Source organism: Macaca fascicularis, chromosome 5 (genome assembly GCF_037993035.2).
Source record: "Macaca fascicularis isolate 582-1 chromosome 5, T2T-MFA8v1.1".
NCBI lineage: Eukaryota > Metazoa > Chordata > Mammalia > Primates > Cercopithecidae > Macaca > Macaca fascicularis.
This window is the reverse complement of record NC_088379.1, coordinates 108,190,629-108,212,610: the sequence shown is the minus strand read 5'-3', so window position 1 is coordinate 108,212,610 and position 21,982 is coordinate 108,190,629. Positions and strand designations below refer to the sequence as shown.

General features: G+C 36.1%; 1 protein-coding gene across 5 annotated transcripts in view; it reads right to left on the bottom strand.

Annotated features, from left to right (window-relative positions):
* Positions 1–21,982, bottom strand: part of NFKB1 (nuclear factor kappa B subunit 1) — a 123,426-nt gene that overhangs the window by 80,316 nt on the left and 21,128 nt on the right. For 2 of the 5 annotated variants that reach the window (XM_045392700.3, XM_005555555.5), the window contains 4 exons: positions 19,114–19,159; positions 14,594–14,672; positions 10,648–10,688; positions 6,578–6,676 (listed from right to left, as the gene is read on the bottom strand). In XM_045392700.3, the coding sequence (XP_045248635.2) occupies positions 6,578–6,676; positions 10,648–10,688; positions 14,594–14,672; positions 19,114–19,159 (265 nt within the window). The remainder of the gene's footprint in view (positions 1–6,577; positions 6,677–10,647; positions 10,689–14,593; positions 14,673–19,113; positions 19,160–21,982) is intronic. The other 3 variants (XM_045392701.3, XM_015450694.4, XM_074040223.1) reach the window with 2 other exon arrangements.

Sequence of the window (21,982 nt, the reverse complement as noted above, 5' to 3'; positions counted from 1 at the left end):
GTTCAGTGAAATGCCTCCTCTCTTTTGGCTTCAATCACTAATCGTGAGCTTCATGCTTAATCTGCAAATGTATGCAAGAGCAAGAAAGAAAAAGCAGTGAAGCCCATTCAACTCTTTCGGCCACCAATTCAGTTTCATCTTTTTTCCACCTACTAGAAAACTGACGGGAGGCTTTCTGGGCTATGTGTTGAGCAACATAAAGCGTTTCACTTCATTTAAAATGGATTAAAAATGCAAGAATAAAAAAGAAAAAATCTTAAAAGGTATTATATAGATCATTTAAAAAGATAGCTGCTATCAAAAAGCTCAAGTGTTGATACAAACTATAGCATGATTCTTAACCATGTTTAAGTCTTTCCCTTTGAAAATATGATAAAAAGTTATACTCATCTCCCAAGAAAAAATGCACGTACATACATGTGTAAGTCTGCATATAAATTCAGGAATCTAAAAAGCCTCTGAAACCACCAACAGGGATCCATAGACCCCAAGTTACAAAGCCCTTCTGTTCAATAAGCAGCTTTCCTCATGGTTTACAAAGCACAGGGTATAATGTACATAGAGGATATGGTTATTTTCCCTAATTAACATACTCGTGCAGTGAACAGTGTAGGGGTTCAATGGAAATCCTAATAAATGCTATGAACTAGGTTCTATATGCACATCTAGCTGATTATTGGTGATTTTCTCCCCTGTTGTTTTAAGTAATTGAGTCAGATTAAATTATTTTAAATTAGCACTCCAAATAGATCCAAACCTCCTAAATCAGACAAGTCTATACAAAGGAAAGGGAGATTATGCAAGGATATGTGATATCCTCAAATGCCACGGCAGATCGGGTAGTCTCCATTTGACCTCGACAGAAACTTAACATTTAGCATTTTTAAGGAAAGGCAAGAAGAGTGGAGCCTTTTTTTTTTTTTTTTTTTTTTTTTTTTTAAATCAGTAGTGGAAGGGGACAACAAAAAGCTGTTGTTGACCTAAACATTTCAACACGTCTTCCACTCAACATAAAACACTCAGGAAAGACAACATATGTGAGAACCAGCTTCCAGAAAATGTTTGATTAAAAATAGTTACGCTTCTATCAGTTGGGTTTCAAGTCCCTTGCATTTGATATTTACAACTAAAGAGAAACTAAGAATACTAACTGGTAAGCTATTTGTACTTTAAAATCAAAGTCATTCTTGTCAATTTCTGTTTTTGCATAGAATGGACCACACAGAAGGATGTGTCACATTAGTTAGGATGGGAAGGGGTGCTTTCTGTCATTCTAAAGGAGGACTGGCGAGAGTTTCTGAAGTCCCATGGGGCTGCTTCTCTTGTCATCCACCTCTGTGAAAGGGAACGCAGTTTGATTTTTAAAAGTTCATGCGTGGCTTTCGGGAAAAATAGGGAGGTGAGCCTTCCCTGGCACTCCTTGCTGAGTTAAAAACAGGCAGGGACAAGCTTGGCCTAGAGGAAGGTTCCTGTGCTTTTCTGCCAGCCTCTCCCATTAGGAGCTCCGTGATGAAATTACAATGGAAAAAACTTTAAAGAGAAATTTTATAGGCAGTATAATAGATTATTAAATGTTTAATGATGGGAAATTTTTCTTATGAAAGGACAAGATATAAGAGTTAGTCTGCATACTTACTTCCCCTAGATTTTTCTCTGAATATTATTTTTTGCTATAAGAGTCAGTGCAAACTCTACATTATGACAAATACATTTTTATCTAGACAGCAAAGAGGAATCAATAGGATCAAAGTGAGTACCAGTTAATCTTCCATGGAGTCCAGTTTTAACCCATGTTTGCCCTGAAAAGGAACCATCCTATACAATGGCAAATTTGGGTTGAAGTTAGTAAAAATTAATTTTCTTGAAAATGCCAGTATTTATAGATGCATTCTTATGTAGTACAAATATAAAAACATCTTGGGGAATGGAAGTTGAGAGTAGCAGTTTACCTAAGGAGAAGGAAGGAGGACAAAGTGATGGCTAAGTGGGGTTTTAGCTGTAACTATTTTATTTGAGAGAGAGACAGGAGAGAGACAGAGAGCTATCAAAAGCAAATAAGGTAAGATGCTAATACCTATTAAATTTATGTGGTAGTACATAGTGTCTGTTATGTCCATTTTAAACTTTCTATATGCTTGAAATAATTTGTAATTTAAATTTTTTTTTTAAAAAGAACATGAAGACTTGCACAGCAAGATATTAGAAAGCTAAATGGAAATTTTCTTCTTAGCTATGTGAAAGACACAGGCAGAGCACCAGATGGTTCAGTAGCCTGAGTTCTAGAAATAATCTCAACATGGTAAGAGAGTTTGTAAGCCTAGCCTATACCTATGCGAAATAGGGTTTTATGCACGGGACACAATTCCAGTAGAAAATGCAGGATTTGTGTAGACTTCTAGAGTTGGTTTTAAAATGATTTAACGTGTGGCATCAAATTTGGACAATAGGTAAGAGAGTAACCCATACAGGCTATATTTTTACATGTTCTATAAAGTATAGTTTAGTGTCTACGGCCTGCAAACCATAGCCAGCCCCCAAAGCTTTCAAATTGGCCCCTGACTCTTTCCTGCTGTCTCCATATGACCAGGTATGCACCGAACTATCAGCATTTCCAGGTTCGTCTCCAGGCACCAGAATGGTAGCGCTCTCACAAAGGCATGACAGGAAGACAGGGCATGAGGCTGGAGGGAGAGAGGCTATAGCCAAGGAAATGCACAGCCCATAGCATTTTACTTTTAAGCCTGAACAAATGCACTTAATGAATATGTGGCAAATGTGAGGCTCAGAAGTATCACTTCTTTCCTCTAAATGTAAATGCTCTCCCTCTGAAGTTCCTGTGGGAATGACTTCCGAATTCTGGGGGTGAGTGTGGGGCCACCCTCCACGAGGCCTCTGCCCACCTAAAAGCATCATTCCATAGACCCTCCCATTGTTCACACACAGTGGACCTAACTCTCCACTTTCACTTTCTCTTCTGTAATACTTTATAACAGTCAACAGAACTCTCCCATTAGCTTTTAGGGTTATCAAAGCATATAAAATGTTGAAGATATATATTTTCTCTTTTCTGTCTTTCTCCTTAGTATCCAGGTATACTAACTCTGATATTCTAAGAGTAATTATACAGACACCATGATCATCATCTTGAAAATAAGAAATATCTACTAATAATCAAGAAAAGCACATTTATAAAGTAAGATACTTGGACACTTCTACGTAATCTATGCGAGACAACTTTATAGTAGAAAAGCATGCAAATGGGTAAGGTTACGGTTGATTCCTTGTTGCATCCACATCAGTAGTTCTCAAACAGGGGTGATTTTGCCCCCCAGGGGACATTTGTCAATGTGGAGACTTTTTGGATATCACGATTATAGGAATCCTATTAGCATCTAGTGAATCAAGGTCAGCGATGCTGCTAAATATTTTATAATGTGTCAGAGAGCCTCCCACAACACAGAATTTCCAAACCCCAAATGTCAATAATGCCAAGTTTGAGAAACTTCAGATGTATCCATCCCACTGTTTCCCTTATAGTCTCTCACCGAGCAGGCGCTTTGTAAAGTACCACAGAAAAGACACGTACAAGTTTAAAGGTCTTCCCGATAAGAAAGATGCATGGAGAACAATTTTTTCCTCTGCTTAAATATTAGAGGGAAAGGGGATTTAAAATTCCTTTGTAAACTTAAAGGTCATCCTGAGCAGAAACAACTATTAAAAGGGATATTTGGAGAAGAGCTCTGGAAAAAAAAAAAAAATACCTGGCCATTGTCTCTTTCTTTCTCTCCTCCCCATCCTTCCAATTAAGAATTTCTTGGATAAATAAAATTACTTCCTTTAACTGTTAGGAACAGCAGAACCATTTCAATTTTCAGTGAACAATGACAAGCTAAGGGAACCATGACAGCTTATATAGTCATATTCTCTAACCTCTAAGTTACTCCTCTTCTTTCAAGTTGATCAAATGCTTAATAAATGGATATTGAATTAGTGAATAAAAAATACATGATTTGGTGAAATAATGTGACTGCAGTTGAGCCTACTTTATTATTAGTTGTTTACATATCTATATTTCCCAGTACTAAACTCCTTGATATAGAAACTTTCATTCTACAAGAACATCTAATGCCCGTTAAGTTGTTGCATTTGTAAATTATTTTGTGATTGAGGCAGCAATATGTTTTTGAGCAGATGAAACCTCTACATGAGAAAGATGTATGAAGACTGGGAATAACTGGATGTATAAAGTTTTTTCTTAGCCAATAAACTTACAAGAAAGTTAATGCCATGTGTTTGTTAGTATCAAGAATTGTTACTTAGTCACAAAATACTAGAGAGAAGTAAACAAAATACCATAATTTATATTGTGTGTGCCAAGCCAGTCCGAAAAACCTCCCCGTTTTTCGCTTAAAGTTAATTCTTCAGTCATTATAGTTAGTGTCAATGCTGATAATGTGTCTTTCAATCTCCTTCTCACAAATATACACATACATAAGCACATGATATTTATACATATGACACACAGACACTTGTTAAAAAGGTAAGTGCTGGGCCTGGCTCCCCAATACCTGAGTACCCATTGACCACTGAGCCTCTCTCTCCCTTGTTTTCAAGAGTTATCATTCTCCATGCCTTTTTACACCATTGTCCTCCCGTAATTTGTCCCTTATCTCCCTGCCCCCAGTACCCCAAATGCACACATTCTATCTGAGAGGTTCAGTGAGCAATAGCCTGCTGCAGGATATAGAACCACTAGTCTTGTGAGAAAGGCCAGTTATTATAATTCCACTCTCTGAGTCTGTTTGGGTTCACAGGCATTATACTTTTTACCTACCGAGATTTTTATGAGATTAAAAGAGATAATGTTATACAAAGTACTTGGCAAGTCTCTGGTGTTTAATAAGTGCAAATTAGTTCTTTATTGCTGCTTCTCATTCCTCATCAAGGTTCTAAAGGATGTGAGGCCATAAGACCGTGGTCTGCTTCTGTGGACTTAAGCCATCATATTTACCTGCCTAATTACCTTTAATAGAAAAACATCTTTCATTCCATAATTAGAGCTAAGAGACTTAAAATGCAAATATGAGTAGTAGTACCCATACTAAATAATATGGGTGAGTTTCACTTGAAAGGTAAAGAATGACATCACAACATTTTGTCTTTTGTTTGGGAATAAGGACAAGATATTTAACAGGCCTGGGCCTAGAAGATGGGTAAGAGGAAAAGGAAGAAACAAAATGCAAGGCTGGCAAAACCAAAGACAGAATTCTTTTTTTTTCTTTCTTTTTTTTTTTTTTGAGACACAGTCTCGCTCTGTTGCCCAGGATAGAGTCCAGTGGCATGATCTCAGCTCACTGCAACCTCTGCCTCCCGGGTTCAGCGATTCTTGTGCCTCAGTCTCCTGACCAGCTGGGACTACAGGTGTGCACCACCACACCCAGCTAATTTTTGTATTTTTAGTAGAGATGGGGTTTCACCATATTGGCCAGGCTGGTCTCAAACTCCTGACCTCATGATCTGCTAGCCTCAGCCTCCAAAGTGCTGGGATTACAGGCATGAGTCACTGAGCCTGGCCAGATTTCTTTACATCACAACTTTGCTGAGGGCCTGCTCTATTGAGCTTCATCTACTTACAAAACAAACCAACAAAAAGACTGACGCCAAAAGTATGTTATATCCTGAGGGGCACACACACATAGTGAGAACTGTTTTGTCCAAGCCTTGAATTACTGACCAAATAATAACTTTTATGAAAGACTAAATTACAGTTGTTGACTGGGTTTATCTGCAGAATGATTATCAGTCTATGTTTATCATCAGTCAGTCTATGAAACATAGTAGCATATTATGAAATTGAAAGTCTCATATTAACTTAGAGAAAAATATTCTCAAACAAACAAAAAGCCTGAACATGGTAAAAGGTATGACCAAACACACCACCAGCATGTCACGCAGCATGTCATTCCAAGAGGGCCAAACATCTGCTCAGGCCAAGGCCCTAGGGTAATTTCAGGTTCTCTATGGAACATGTACACATTTTCTCATTTAATCTCTAAAAGACCTTACGAAGTATATACTATTAATATTTCTGCATTTTATACATTAGGAGACTGAAGTTTAGAAGTATTGGTTAAACCTATTCAAAGCCACACAGCTAATAGCAAAGTCTGGATCCAAATTCACAATCTTAAATAATATACTAAATAATCTGTACACTCAGTCACCTGTTTGGTTTTTCACTAAATCTCCAAAGAGTCAAAATTAACCATTTCTTTCAAAGACTTACTAAAGTTTCAGGAAGAATACAATTTTTAAAAACCTTTAAGATGATCAAGAAATAGTAAGTTTGTTAGCTAATGTTGAAGACATTTCTATTAAATTGAAATGTTAACAAAGTTTTAATATCTGTCACTTCTATTCCTAGGAGACAAATGTCTATTTAAAAATTTTAATAATCATGTGAACACTTCAGCTTAGAGGCAAAGGCAACCTGTACTCATTTAAAGCAATTCCTTGGAAATCCTAGGAAATCAAATTTTCCAGAATACAAACAGAAGGAGAGCTACCACAAACTTACTTTGACCTGAGGGTAAGACTTCTTGTTCTTTTCGCTAGAGGCACCAGGTAGTCCACCATGGGATGGGCCTTCACAAACATAACGGAAACGAAATCCTCTCTGCAAAGATGAACGTTAAACCAATTAAGTTTGAGAAATACTTATTAAACATTTCAGCAAGAAATATACATACAAAGTTTTAAATCTTATGTCTACTAAATGAGAGAAGAAAAACATGAATCTGTGAAAGAGAGCTCTGTAAATGAGAATCACTTTTCCCATAATCTTACTATGAAAAATTGTATTGATATTTGTACACTAAGATATGACTAAAAAGCCAGGTACCTAAGCCCGTGGGACCTCTCATGCTATGCATGTGTGGAGAGTAATCTGCTGAAGAGTTTAGGCTTTCGACTCAACATGTTATGGCTTATTCTAGTCAGAGTTCCCTTGTCTTAAATTGCTGCTGCCAAGCTCTGAACTTTACCATATTAATAAAAGCTATGCTTCCTTAACTCTTACTTAAAGACATTCCTTTATCTACTCTGATTACAGTTGCTTCAGCAGGGACTACAGAAATGTTTGTTTAGATATACTGTTTCAGCGTTGTAGAACACACCCTATGCTAGACCCTGCATCTGCTCAGCTTCTCTCAGCATTTCAGAGGATAAGATTTTTGTTTTTACGATTATTGATATGGTCAAGCTCAAGAATGAATATTAACCTACCAGAATGATTCCAAAACTAGATAGTTCCCTTAAATACTATCTAACCCAGAAATTTCATAGATGTAGTTAATTAATGAAGAGTTAGCTGGAAGCCTTCACTATATAAACTACTGTGGGCTGACAAAACACCTAAGAAGTGCCATGTTTTTTCATTTGTACAAAAGAGAAGATTATACCAGACCATCTTTAAGGTCTACTCCAGTTATAACTTCTTATGATTTATAAAGCTAACTTAATTATTCACATTTGTATACAAAGAATAAAACAAGGATAATTATGACCTCATCATCATATTAAGGGAGGTTTCACTGTATTTCCTGATTCAACTTTATAATGATGTCAATCAATTTGTGGTAGTGTTAGCAGTTTATAACCACATAATCGCTTAAGCAGATGATTTTCTTTTTACAGATTCACTTTTTGGTGAAAAGAAAATACGTTAAGATTTTTTAAGGAACATTCTCACCTTTTGTTTCTACTGTGGGACCAACTCTGCATATACAGCACTAGATCATCTGGCCATCAGCTCATCACACCCACTAGCTGCTGGTGGGGATTCGCTCCCTTACTCATTAAATTGTAGAACCCCAGCAAGCATGCAGATTTTGACAGCTTTGAGCTCATGAACCAATGTAAAATGTGTGCACTACTTAGACTGTACTACATTTCATTATGCCAAGTATGGTCTTGCAGTTTCTGAGCAGTCCAGGTGCCTTGAACTGATTTAAATCTCTGGGAAGCATCTGGAACTGTTCCTATATTCTCCAAAAACTTCCTGATTTCCAAAGATCAGTCCTCAAATACATTTACCAGAGAAGTAAGGCCTAAAGTAAATTTCCTAGTCTGGGAAATTTCCTCAGTGCACACATAGGTCTAAAGTGTATGATCAACTCATCACAGTGAGACCTAAAACAACTCCTTGGGAGATTCCAGATCTAAACACAAGTGAAGCCTTTGGAGATGAAGTTTCAGAGGTAATTCCTTTGTTTTGATTCTCACACAATTCAAATTTTAAAATAATTTACAATTTCAGCCCTATGCCTTTTGTAAGCAAACACTGTTGGTTTTTTAAATCATTAAACAAAGTTTCTAAAACCATAAAAAAAACAACACATGTATAATAGCCTCCAGAATTAGCTAACCATAAGAATACAGGTTTACTTGACTGCTAATCAATTTAAACACAGTTTGAGTTTTTGAATAGTATTAGTTAATTAACACTGATTAATATGCAACAGAACTGGATGTTCTAAAAATTAGTAGTCTATGCTATGACTCATCTCTGTCAGAGCTGGGGAAAATCTGTGGCTAAGAGGTCCCAAAGAAAAAAGAACCTTTTTCTAACTTCAAAAAAAAAAAAAAAAAAACGAAACACACACACATACAATTCATTACCTTTAATCACAAAATTCCTTTGGGGCAGTTGGAAAAATATAGACACATATGTGTTTCTATCTTATTGGGAGTGGTGTCAAATAGACTATAAATACTTAATAGACATTTTTGATGGTTGCATAAAAGTATCTAAATCCTCAAAAGTTTTTAACCTGAGGATGAAATTTTATAACTTTTTTCAGGAAGATGTTGTCAAATGCATTTCTGATTCTAAATTTCTGAGATTAAAGTTTTGCCTTTAATCCACATTCACTCATCTCAGTAACTCCATTTGCTTAAAATGAGTCATCAACCTCAAAGGCAAGGCTACATCCATTCAGTCAGAAAGTCTGACTTGAATACAACCTTCTTACTTTCACTGAATTCAGACATCAAAATAGCATCACTTTGGTAAACACACTGTTTTACTCACATAAGCTTTTATATGAATTAAATTTTGTATTTTGGAACTACATTAACCCTTCAGGTAAATCATAAATGCCAATTTTTCCTTATGACGGTTGGATCCATAATAAGGAATTACATTTAAAAATTCTTATTGTAGTGCTATGCTTATGAAAATGATATTGGAGAAAATACTTTGGCATATGCAGACAAATAAATTTTAGTTGATTTCTGTTTCATAGACTACCTACATCTTAAAAGCTGGGAAATTTTCCAGGATGCCAAAAATCCCATAGAATTTTAAGGGATAAAATTCCACTGGGAATTGATGACCTTCTGTGAGAAATAACTGCTAAAAAGAGTTGAACATGGTGGTAAAGCAATGGAGTTTTACTGGCAGCCTGTGGAGTCAGGATGTGACATCTGCAAGAACTAGAACCATGCCCCAAAGTTTCATATGGCAGCAAAATCTTTCATCTAATTTCAACCTTACAAGGATAGCCTGTTCAGCAATCATTAAGACATTTATATCAAATGCTGACCAAATATAATATATATATAATGTCACGATTCTGGAAACCACAATGCAGTGGATGCTTTATTTAAGCTTGTGACCTAGTTAGCATGTGTTAAATGTTACAAAATGCAAAAGTGTTTCACTCACCTGAGCTAATGAAAAGAATACTTAGAAAATGTATTGGGTAATATAGCTGCAAGAGGACAGGTATCCATATCCTCCATCACACAAAACTGTGATTAGTTCATCCATCCAAAGATTTACCGACTGTCCTCATTCGGTGGGGAACTATACCATCACTTCCATTCCCTAATAATTGAAACCTCCTATATGCAGACATTAAGGATTGCCTTTCTTCCTCTTTCACAGCATTGGTCCCATCCAACTTCCTATAAATATCCACAGACTTGGATACAGTGAGGAGGCCATGTCAGTTCTGCGCTATCCTCTACAGACTCTAGTGGTAAGGGGAAGAGCCTGATAAAATGTTCCTCTCCTGACTCCAAAGAGGCTGAGTCTAAAGCTAACACCAGAGGGAAGAGAATTCAATAGTTCATTCTAACATTTTACTTCCCACTGGTACTTTTAGTATGTTAGGTTACATGTTCCAAGGGCAGCACAGAAAAGGCTGGGGCTACCAAAGGAAGGAGGAAGGCTAAGAGGTACTACATGTGCAAGGATAATAGAGGGATGTCGTTCAGTACATGTGAACTGTATGCATATGTACTTCTTCATAAATGAAAATAAATGCAAATCACCTCTGCCTTTCCTGGAAGTGGCTGATAAGTTAAGCTAGTAGAGACAGCAGAATACTGTAATTAACTGTAATTATAATACTGTAATTAACTGCAGTTTTACATAACTATGTACTGAGGCTCAGGACAGTGTGAACAATGACTAAGAGAAATGTAAAGTGAATGAAGAAAGCTGTTACATAATTTGTCAGGTTGTTGATCTTTCAGATAAGCTACTTCCTTCATAGAATTCATTTATTATTCTTCAGTGCTTATGATCTCAATATTAGACACTGGAATCTAACATTTAAAGTCCCACCCCTTTAATCTTACCTGTTTAGGTTGCTCTAATATTTGAAGATATGGGCCATCTGCTAAAAACAAAAACAACAAACAGAAACCAAAAGAAACTGTGAGGCTTCTCAAATTTGGTATAAAATGTAAAGCAAGTCAAAAACTGAAATTATGTTTTTATGTAAAAATTTTAAATGAATTTTTGGTTAAAATTCCACAAGGATATAATTTCTCTTCCTTGTTTGAAATATTAAATTAACCCTTATTTTAATAATACTTTTACAAGTTTAGCGAACCACAATAAATAAATGTTTGTTGAATGGTGATGGCACATTTCCTAACCCAATAAAAGGCATACGGCTGGCAAGAATTGATGTCAACAGCCTTCATAATCTTGTCTCCTAACAAAGCATTTTAAAATGACAAATACCAACTAAAGGCAGCAACCACTTCTGGGCACTATGACATTTTCTTTGGCCTTCACATCATTAGACACTGACTTTCATTCCTCAAAGACAGTAGGCTTAATGTGAAATTAAAAGATACTGATCTAGCAACCTGCATATATATGCATGATAGATAATGATTTCGGGCTACCTCTTTTTCCTTACACTAGGTTTTCTGTTTTTTTTACTTAAAGGGAAAGGACCTTCATTCCTTAACTGGTTAGTTTGTTTCCCCTTTCCTCCCTGACACTCCCAATGTAATTTGGTCTATCAGACATGGTAAAATTTTCATATTAATCCATAACTTTTGATGTTTATATGCAATTTTGAATATTGTGCTGTCATATAAACTATGTTCTAAAACAGCTCAGACATTTTATAAAATACTGAAAATAATTTAATTGAAGATAGGTGTATGCAAATTAATTATTGTATAAACACAAAGAAAACTAGAGGCTTAATCCATACCCAAAATTCAAAGGAAAATCAGAATCTCTGATAACATAAGTACAAATTGTTCAATATGAAAAAGTCCTTAAGCTTCCCAGCTGATTTTTATGTCAATAGTATAACTCATAGCTCTGCAATAAATAAAGGGATGTGGTGGTTCTCATTTATTTGAATGTATATTAAGATGTTTAGTGCTAAAAATATTTTAGGAGAATGCTTGTATGTCCATTTTAATCTTCATTTTCTTTCAGAAGAAGCTCAAGACCTCTTATTTTAGATAAATTTGTGAGGAGATAAACCTTCAGGTTTAAATTAAAAATAAACTATAACATAAAAGAGAATTTATTTTTATTTATTTATTTATTTATTTTTTGAGAAAGAGTCTCACTCTGTCGCCCAGGCTGGAGTGCCATGGCACAATCTCGGCTCACTGCAATCTCTGCCTCCGGGTTCAAGCAATTCTCTGCCTCAGCCTCCCGAGTAGCTGGAATTACAGGCATCCAACACCACACCCAGCTAATTTTTGTATTTTTTTAGTAGAGACAGGGTTTCACCATCTTGGCCAGGCTGGTCTTGAACTCCTGACCTCATGATCCACCTGCCTCGGCCTCCCAAAGTGCTGGCATTACAGGCATGAGCCACCTCGCCCGTCCAGAGAACTTATTTTTATCTTTTCAATATTATGATAAATCAGGATAAGGCTAGAGAACTGGAAAAAACAAGGGTATAATTACTTCCTGTTATTATTCAAGAAATTTACAAGGAAGCCAGTTGAAAAATGACTGCATCTGAAATGAAGCATACACAAGAAAAAAAAGGGGGGAGTCACTGGTCAATGTATTAAATTACCATCTTTTGTCTGTATGAAATTCACCCCTGGACGTTTTAAATTACTTTTAGAAATATAAGCATAATTAAAAAATTCCCCCCAAATAGCTAGAATTTAATTTTGGATAAGGAAATAAAATTGATTAGAAATAGAAATATTTTCACACTAAGATACAGCCTGTATGACAATGTAACACTTATAAAAATATTCCCTGTTATAATGGTGAAAGAACGTATCAAGATAGTCCTCTAAGACAGCAACATTTGGATGTCATGAAAAATAGAGGAGTTGGAAGCAAGTTTACATTAAACTTCAAGTCTCTCACTTTTTAACTCTGCTAAAAACACCCACAAATCTGCCATTATTTTTCCTGTAGGATTTAATTTCCTTTAACTATGTGAAAATTCGTGTAAAATAGAGCCATTTTTTCTCTTTCAGGAAACACATTAAAAGTTAAATCAACTAGAAAATTAGATTTGATATGCATATATTTGTTGTCTTAAGGCCAACATTCTTTTGGCCACCTTTCTGTGCCATGAAAGGGACATTCCACTGTGCAGAGAAATTTAACTTTAGACCTAAGATTTATGTCGTATCCCATAGTCTTCAACAAGTACTAGATCTACTAAAGGTTTTAGATTTCAAAAAATCTAGTAGACTAAAATAATCCATTTTACAGTTACAAGTTAATATTGGTTTAGATAATCAACCTCTCTACCTCTTCAAAAATTTGAATACAACATCCTATATATCTTGGACTATAAAAATTGTACTATGATACTGCAATGAAGAAGGAAAAACATATAGATAAAAATGATGGGGTAAGAACTAACAAATTAGATTTTTAGGTGTAATTTGAATAGTTTTTCTAATATTACGGCAAAATAATTTCTACAACACAAAGCTGTGACCACAGAATATTTACTGAGATGGTTATTTTGATAATCTTATTTTCATGCCCATAAATCTGAAGGAAAAAAATTAAGAAAACATCTGCCTCAGGATACTGTTTGGTATTCACAAGACACTAAGAGGAAATGTGTGTATTTCCTGTGGACAGAACCAAGATCTTATATTTTCAATAATACATTAATACTAAGAAAAATACTTTGAACTCTAGAATTAAAAAGTTCACAAGAAACACACACACTACCAACACATTTACTGGTTCACAGGAAGCTGACCTAGAGCTCACATTGGAAAGCACTTCACAAGATCGCAGACATGGCAGCCTAAAAATAATGTTTTGTAGGGGGTAAAGAGAGAAAAACCTCTGAAATACACCTTCACGAGTGAAGGTGAAAGTATAGTAGATCTACTTTTTTCCCTCCCATGAACTCCTAGAAATACTAAAGATATAAACGCAGGAAAAGTTTTCTGATCTAAAGCAAATGAAAAGTAAATACTGTAGTAACCATGATAATTTTAAATGAGGATAATACAAATTGGATAAAATCTCCCAATGAAGACAAGCAAGTCCCTGGTAAATAAAAGAGCTGATGCCCACTTCAGTGAGTACCAAACTCTTTTACACTAACCTCTATAATTCACTCACACTGCTTTTGAACATCTGTTAAGTCCCACTGGTGACAGGTGAAGTGAGGAGAGAAACAGAACATAAAAAGAGCCATCACACCAAGCTTACATACAAATAAACCAATTTTTTTTAAGAAAGAGGCAAAATGAGTTGTTGTTGTTTTTTATTACTCTTATGAAATTAAACAGTTGCTGATGGGGACAATTAAAACAGTCATGTTAGAAGGAAGGATTATGAGTTTTATCCAACTTGTCAGAGTGCAAAGTTTTAAGCGTTTATAAAGATGATTTTTCTACTGAGATGATTTTTACAATTTCTGTACACTTTGATTCTCCAGTGACTGGCACACTGGTAGCACACAACAGGCCCTCTTAAATGTTTGAAACAGAAATGAAGAGTGGAGACTGCCTCGTGTGAATCTAGGAGAAGGGACTTAAAAGGAATACAGAGATAATAAAGAAAATCCTTATATTAAGTAAAGAAATTCCTTCTGAGTAGTCGTAGCAGATATGAAATGCAGTAAACCATACAAGGGGTAATTGAGATGAAATATTTTTGTGTAAATATATTTCAAGAAAGTATATTAAAAGATTGGTTTTTAGAACAAATCACCATTTCCTTTCTAGGTACACAACTGAATTTCTAGGAGACACTATTAACAAATCCCGCATTTTACTAAGACTGAAAGCAGAACAACAGAGTAACAGGGATGCGTTTTCTTACCTGTTGGCAGTGCCATCTGTGGTTGAAATACTTCTGGATTAAATATTGTATGAGTCAAAGAAGGATCCAAATGAAACATCTGTAAAGAAGAACATTTAAATGTTTCAATCATTTTTTCTACATTATATGAAAAATTTGAAGTTGGGACACCAAAAACTTTATAATAGGAATGAAACTAAAGCCAAAAACAAAAATCTGAAAATATTTTAAATCAGGATTTCAAAAGATCTTCATGAGACCTAGGTAAGTTCTCATGTGTACAAAACTTTATTTAGGGTTGGACAACATTTAAGTAACAGAGGGATTTGAGAAGCATAACTTGGCTATAAAGTCCCCAGAGGCAGGGACCTGGTCTAGCTTGCTTACTGGTATATCTTCAGGGCCAAGCACATGCTTATCACAGAACAGATACTTAAATAGTTGCTGAATGAATGATTTGAAGCTTGTACTCTCTTAGAAGTATAAACAACATGAGTTGAATATAATCCTAGAAATCAGTACTTCATCTATGGTGGTAAACATACCCCTCATCTAGCTATCCAATGTCAAGACCTGAAAGAATGACAGAGAGTACCTCTGGGACTATTTACAGAATAACAGAAAATATAACTGACAGTACAAGGAGTAGAAAACCAAGCACTGAGCTCACTCATTTCTTTTACCTTCACTTTCCTAGTATAACACAAAATACCTGGAATTTAGTGGGTGTGGTAAGCTGAATCATGACCCCCTAAACATCTCTGCATCCTAATCCTCAGAGCCTGCGAGTGCTACCTTATATGACAAAAGGAATTTTACATATGTCATTAACGTAATGATATTAAGATTAAGAGAGTGTCCTGAATTGCCCAGGTGGGCCTGACGAGAGGGATTCAGGAAATCACACTGAATATTAGGAGGTGTGCCAATGGAAGCAAGAGGCTGGTATGATAAGAGGGTACACAAGGAAAGTAGGCAGCCACTAGAAGCTCAAAAGGCAAAGAGATGAGAGTCTCAAGAAGGAAAGCAGCCCTGCCAACACCTTGATTCTAGACTTCTGAGCTCCTGACTCAGAAGTATAAATTTGTGTTGTTTTAAGCCACAAGTATGTGGTAATTTGTTAGGGCAGCAACAGAGTGAGCATGCAGTATATTTTGAAGACAGTAAATTCTATCTTAATAAATTACTATTCATTACTTATCAAAAAAATTTGTAACCGCTGGTTCATTTCGGATTTTAAAACCATATTTCTAAGCTTGCTATTTCTTTTAGCCTAAAGAAGTTATATGGTTGAAATGTCTGTGGACAGCATGGAAACCAGCCATATTTCACTTTTGATGAGACTAGTTAGTAAGTGTGCTGAACTCGCTTTTCATTTCTTTTAGTAGCCAGTGTTACAGCTTGTCTCCTGTCCTTAGTAGTAAATAACTGGAAGTTCTGCGGTACCGAAGATTTTAGTACGCCTAGTTAAATTAAGAGTTAAGACAAATGTCATTTAAATAAAGAGTACTTCAGATCCATTTGAGGGATGCAAATTTTCAACTGAGGAAAAAAGAATGCGCTTCACTTCAATGCTTGTAAGAGTAAAAACTCACTGATGCTATTCATTGTTTGCTGAAAAGGAAATACAGGAATGAAAAACCATGTTCTGCAAAAATGGGCCTCATTTCATAGAGGATTTTAACAGTCTCAGAGCAAACTGAAAACCTGGCAGGAAAACTCTTTCCTGTGGTGGCTAAATGACTGGTGAGTGGGCAAAAGGGCTCGCCTTAGGAGAGAGATATACTCTCCACTTCAGACTAAGAGAGTAGTTGTGTTGTGCTGCAGCTGGCATTGTTTATTAGTTCAGGGTGGAGAGCAAATTCCAGACTCCACTAAAACACTAAGGACAAGCAAACTTTACAAAATATAAACCATCAAGCTCAAGCCAAGAAAGAAAAAAACTTCAAGACCTCTTGCCTCAAAAATGGAAATGTCAGAACATGCCCCACCCCTTTTACTGATGATCGCAAAGATGCCCACATAAGAAAAACTTTCAAAATGAATGTTTTCGGCAGGTTTTACTCTTCTGTGGCATAAAGAATCATCTCTTGTTGATAAGATTTCCTGTGTACAGACAGGAAAGGATGGTTTAAAATCAAGCAGAAACAATCCTCATGCTGGTTAGTTCGCCCTTAATTGTTAGAGAGAGCATATTAAAAGCGAAAGGTAAAACAAAGGGTTTTGATAATACAATTAGCCAAATGTCTTTGTTTCAATAAAAGAAAATGTTCCTAGATTTATCCTAAATCACCATTAAAAAAATAAAATTAGAAAGGAGCATCTTAATGCAAAAAGCAATGCATAGTCATTATTTCCAAATCAATCAGAATATTACCCAAAGTAATAAATGCTATATATGTCTATTTTATTTATAGAAATAATACCAGAGCCTTTAAAACGTATTCCACTTCTGGTTTTATTTTTCTGGCTGATTCTTTGCATGTGCAATTTCGGAAATCCACTATTTTAAATGATTGCCACTAAAATTTAAATGTGACCAGGCTATCTTGGCACCTAGTGTTCCTTATCCTTGTCTAGTCTAGCAAACTACATCTTTCAAATCTCAGCTTACGAAGACTTCCTTTGGAAAGTCCTCCGTAACTCTGCTCTTCCTCCAAGGTAGCACCTAGTGATGCTGCTGAACATTTCTATCCCCCTCTGCGCAGAATACTACTGGAGCATATATCACCATATGAAAACAATGTCTGTTTTCATATGGTGATATATGCTCTAGCAGTATTCCTATTACAGTAGTAGCTTCCTGAAATTAGAGTGTATCTATCACTTATTCTTTTCCCCCTAAGCCAATGTTCTGGCACAAAGTAATGCCTCAATAAATAGCTGATGAATGAACACATCTCCATGTTTGAAATACTTCTTGGAATCATTACATAAAAAATTTAATATTGCCATTATAATTGCTCCAGAGTCTGAAAATTGCTTTCAAATGATTATGTATACACATATACACACATATATACACATATATATACACAAGAAAGAGTGAAAAGAGAAAAGCAAAAATGTTGGTTTTAAGAACCAATGATGAGTTGATGGGTGCAGCACACCAACATGGCACAAGTACACATATGTAATAAACCTGCACGTTGTGCACATGTACCCTAGAACTTAAAGTATAATTAAAAAAAAAAAGATAATTTAAGATACCATAAAAAAAAGAACCAATGTAGATTTGTTAGACTATTCCAACATTTCTATTTATTTTTTCCAACATTTTTCAAAATAAAATATAGGAGAAAAGGAAAAAAGGACACTGCTATCCTTTCATAACCACTAATATAATGATAGGAACAGTTTTATGCTTCAAAGCACATTCATCGAATATTTTTGACTCATCCCTGTTAGTGTGGTGCTAGCATTTCTATATTGCAAGTGAGAAAAGTGAGGATTATGGGGACTAAGTGATTCTTCAAGTCTGAGGAGCTGATCTGTAGTAGTCAGTAGTACTTATATAAAGATCTTCAAATTCTGAGTCCAAAGATCTTTTCACTACAATAATCTGTCTCCTTACTAGATCAGTTTTAAATAAATTTTTTTTTGGTATAAATTGATGGGGTACAAGTGTAATTTTGTTATATGCATAGATTGTATAGTGGTCAAAACAGGGTTTTTAGGGTATCCATCACTCAAATAACATACATTGTACCCATTAAGTAACTTCTTATCATCCACCCCCATCCCACTGCCCTCCCACACCTCACCTTTCTGAATCTCCATGGTCTGTCATTCCACTCTCTACATCCATGTGTACACATTAAATATGCCAAGGGGCTGTAGTGGGTTAAACTGTGTTCCCTCCCAAAAAGACACCTTTAAGTCCTAATCCCTGGTACCTGTGAATGTGTCTTTATTTGGAAATAGGGTCTTCGAAGATATAAGCAAATTAAGATGAAGTCATATTGGATAAGGGTGCACCCTAAATCCAATGATGCCTTTATAAGAAAAAAAGAGAAGGAGATTTAGGTTTAGAGACACAGTAGAGACACACAGGGAAGAAGCGCATGTGACGATGGAGGAAGAGATTGGAGCGATACAGCTACAAGCCAAGGATTCCCAGTAACCAACCAGAAGCTAGGGAGAGGCATGGAACAGATTCTTCCTGAGAGCCTCCAGAAGGAACCAAACCTGCCAACACCTTCATTTCACACTTCTAGCCCCCAGAACTGTGAGATAATGTATTCTGTTGTTTTAAGCCATCAGGTTTGTGGTGATCTGTTATGGTAGCTCTAGAAAGCTAATACAATAGCTATCCTGTAGCGTATATAATTTTTATGCAACAATGTGTACGAAAGCAGGGTGTGTTACTCATTTTACATGACATATCCTCTCCAACTTCACATGAAAGGACAGAGAAACTGAAATCTAAAAAAAAAAATACTAATTTTAGAATTTTCCTAGTGCTAACTTACTGTTGTCTTTGTATATTTTAAAATATGAATATATTTAAATAGAATTGCCAGTGAGATTATGACACTTACTTGTTCAGGCCTTCCCAAATATGGATCATCTTCTGCCATTCTGAAGCTGTATATTAAAACAAAACAAAACAAAACTGTAACAACATAATAAACTTTAAAAATTCTATCACCATGGAATTCATGCAGGAATAAACTGTATTATACCAATAAGACCAAATATAATCCTTTTTTGAAGACCATAGGAGGAGGACATGATGTAGTTCCTCTTTGGTATCTAAATCTAACAGCAAGGAGATTGCATAATCAAGGAATTACCACTTACGTATGATTCAATACCCTCGTGTTAAGCTCACCACAGTGCCCTGAGTTTGGTACAAATGATCTTTACGCTTTGTATAAAAAAACATACATACTGTGATTCTTAGAAGCCATTTCTTTTTATCACCCTCTGAACTTGAAGGATTCACAATCTTAGTTCCTTAAGTATATTGTTTTCCAACCCTTCATAAACTTTGTGATGGTCCCAGAACTGTCTCAAAGTTTTCTACGAGGTTGAGAAGCTCAAAAGGGACTGATCAGTACTCTGCATAGCACAAGGGGAGGACTCCTATAGTGTACCAGGCTCTGTCCTCTAGCATAGGGGGTCCCCAGACCCTGGGCCATGGATAAGGCAGGACAACAGGAGGTGAGCAGTAGGCAAGCCAGCCAAGCTGCATCTGTATATACACAGCTGCTCCCCATTGCTTGCATTACCGCCTGAGCTCCACCTCCTGTCAGATCAGCAGCAGCATTAGATTCTCATAGGAGCACAAACCCTATTGTGAACTGTGCATGCAAGGGATCTAAGTTGTGTGCTCCTTATGAGAATCTAATGCCTGATGATCACTGTCACTGTCTCCTGATGGGTCAGTCTCCCATCACTCCCAGATGGGATTGTCTAGCTGTGGGAAAACAAGCTCAGGACTCCTACTGATTCTGCATTATGGTGAGCTGTATACTTACTTACTTAATTATATATTACAACGTAATAATAATAGAAATAAAGTGCACAATATATGTAATGTGCTTGAGTCATCACAAAATCATCCCCAGGCCCCAGTCTGTAGAAACACTGTCTTCCACGAAACTGGTCCCTGATGCCAAAAAGGTTGGGGACTGCTGCTCTAGCGTGTTCCACAGAAGCAAGCCATGTTTCTGCCGTCGTCCAGCTGGTACAGAAACTCCATAATAAAAGTGCAATAAAAAAGACAAAAATAAAAGCCCTTATTATCAAGGCTATAGGTCTCAGATTTAATCAACTCCAGCTAAACATTAATATACTGCAGGCCCTAGCAATCTTCTATTACCTGGAGGCCCTCCCTGATTAAAGGGAGGAGCCACGTGGTCAGATAAAGATAGTATCTAAAATCACATATCATTTGAGATTTACTTCCTTGAGAAATGTCATTATTATTATTCAAATACAAGTTAATTTTAAATTTATTTAGATCAAATTTTAGATATGTGACATGAAAAATGAGAAAAATAAAGAAAAACAAGGCTGAGGGTAAGCATTAATTCCTGGGGGTAATTTTTCTTTTTTTTTTCATAAAGTCTATGAAGCAGTCATGGGTGCTTAGGACTGAAGATGAGAATGTCAGCTATCCACCAAAATGTGCTGTCTCCTTTCCCATAGTATTAGTATTGTAGCTGGAAATGTGACTGCTTACCTAGTGCATACCCGACAAGTCATGGAGTTAGAGATGGCCATCTGACCAAATGCTCACCAGTGCAATGTCAGAACTCTTGTGCACCATTTCCAGGTCTGGGCTTATGGCCCTTGACATGATTCCTCCATATAAACTCAGACATGGAGAAGACCTGGCTTCTACCAAAAAGATGATGATTAACAGCCTAGGGGATGGCAGATAAATGAGAGGGAAGGAATGAGGATCCCTGAACAATGCCATGAGACAGATCTGCTCTGACCATCCAGGCTGCTCATGCTGGTGGTGATGAGAGAAAGAAATAAACTTTGTTCTTTAACCCAAATGCACTGTCAAGTCTCTTTGTTCAAATAGTTTAGCCCTCACCCTAATGAATATATCATATAACACTCCAATAAGCACAAAGCTCTCCAAAAAAGAATCTGATTTTCAAAGAAATCCTCTCCTGCCGGAGCACTATGTGAGTAAGGAAGAGTGGGAAAGCTGATGAGCATTCTAGGGGGATGCAGAGCAGTGTACAACTTTAACAAAAGGGAAAAGGGCAAAAGGGCAGCTCTGAGTCCTTCAGAAGTTCATGCAGATTTGCAGTGAAACATTTGACTAAAACAAGAAAGTAATGATTGAGGATATACTGATAGCCACAATTAAACAAATCCCAATTAAGACAAGCAGTTAAAAAAGGGAAAATTAGCCTGATACAGTAAAAAGGGTAAGTCACTTGAAATTTAAGAGTTCTATCATGTTGGCTGTGTGGTCTTGGATATTAACTAAACTCACTGTGGCCTTTGTTTTTTCATCTGTAAAAATGACAGATTTTGATGGAATGGACTTTTGAAAAGAATATAACCTTGTGGAGCTTAGAATATGTTAATTAGCAAATAAATGCCTATTCAAATAACATATCCCCTAAGTCTTAATATTTTTTGGTAAACTTGGATTTTCATATATATTTATAAGTATATATCTATATCAAAGAATCATTGGCATAGTTTTCAGTTATATGAAGAATACTAGTAAAAAAATTACACTTAAATACAGTACTGAATACCAGCTAGAACAATCAATGTCAAAATCCCGATCCTTAGAATACCACAGGAGCTCAAACTTCCAAGAAAAACATTAAAACCATCTTTGCCTTTAAGCTTTCTGTCAATCTAGACTGGTCTCCTGAATCTTCATAAACAGTATTAGCCTATGGTCCTCAAAAACAGAGAGATGAGGCC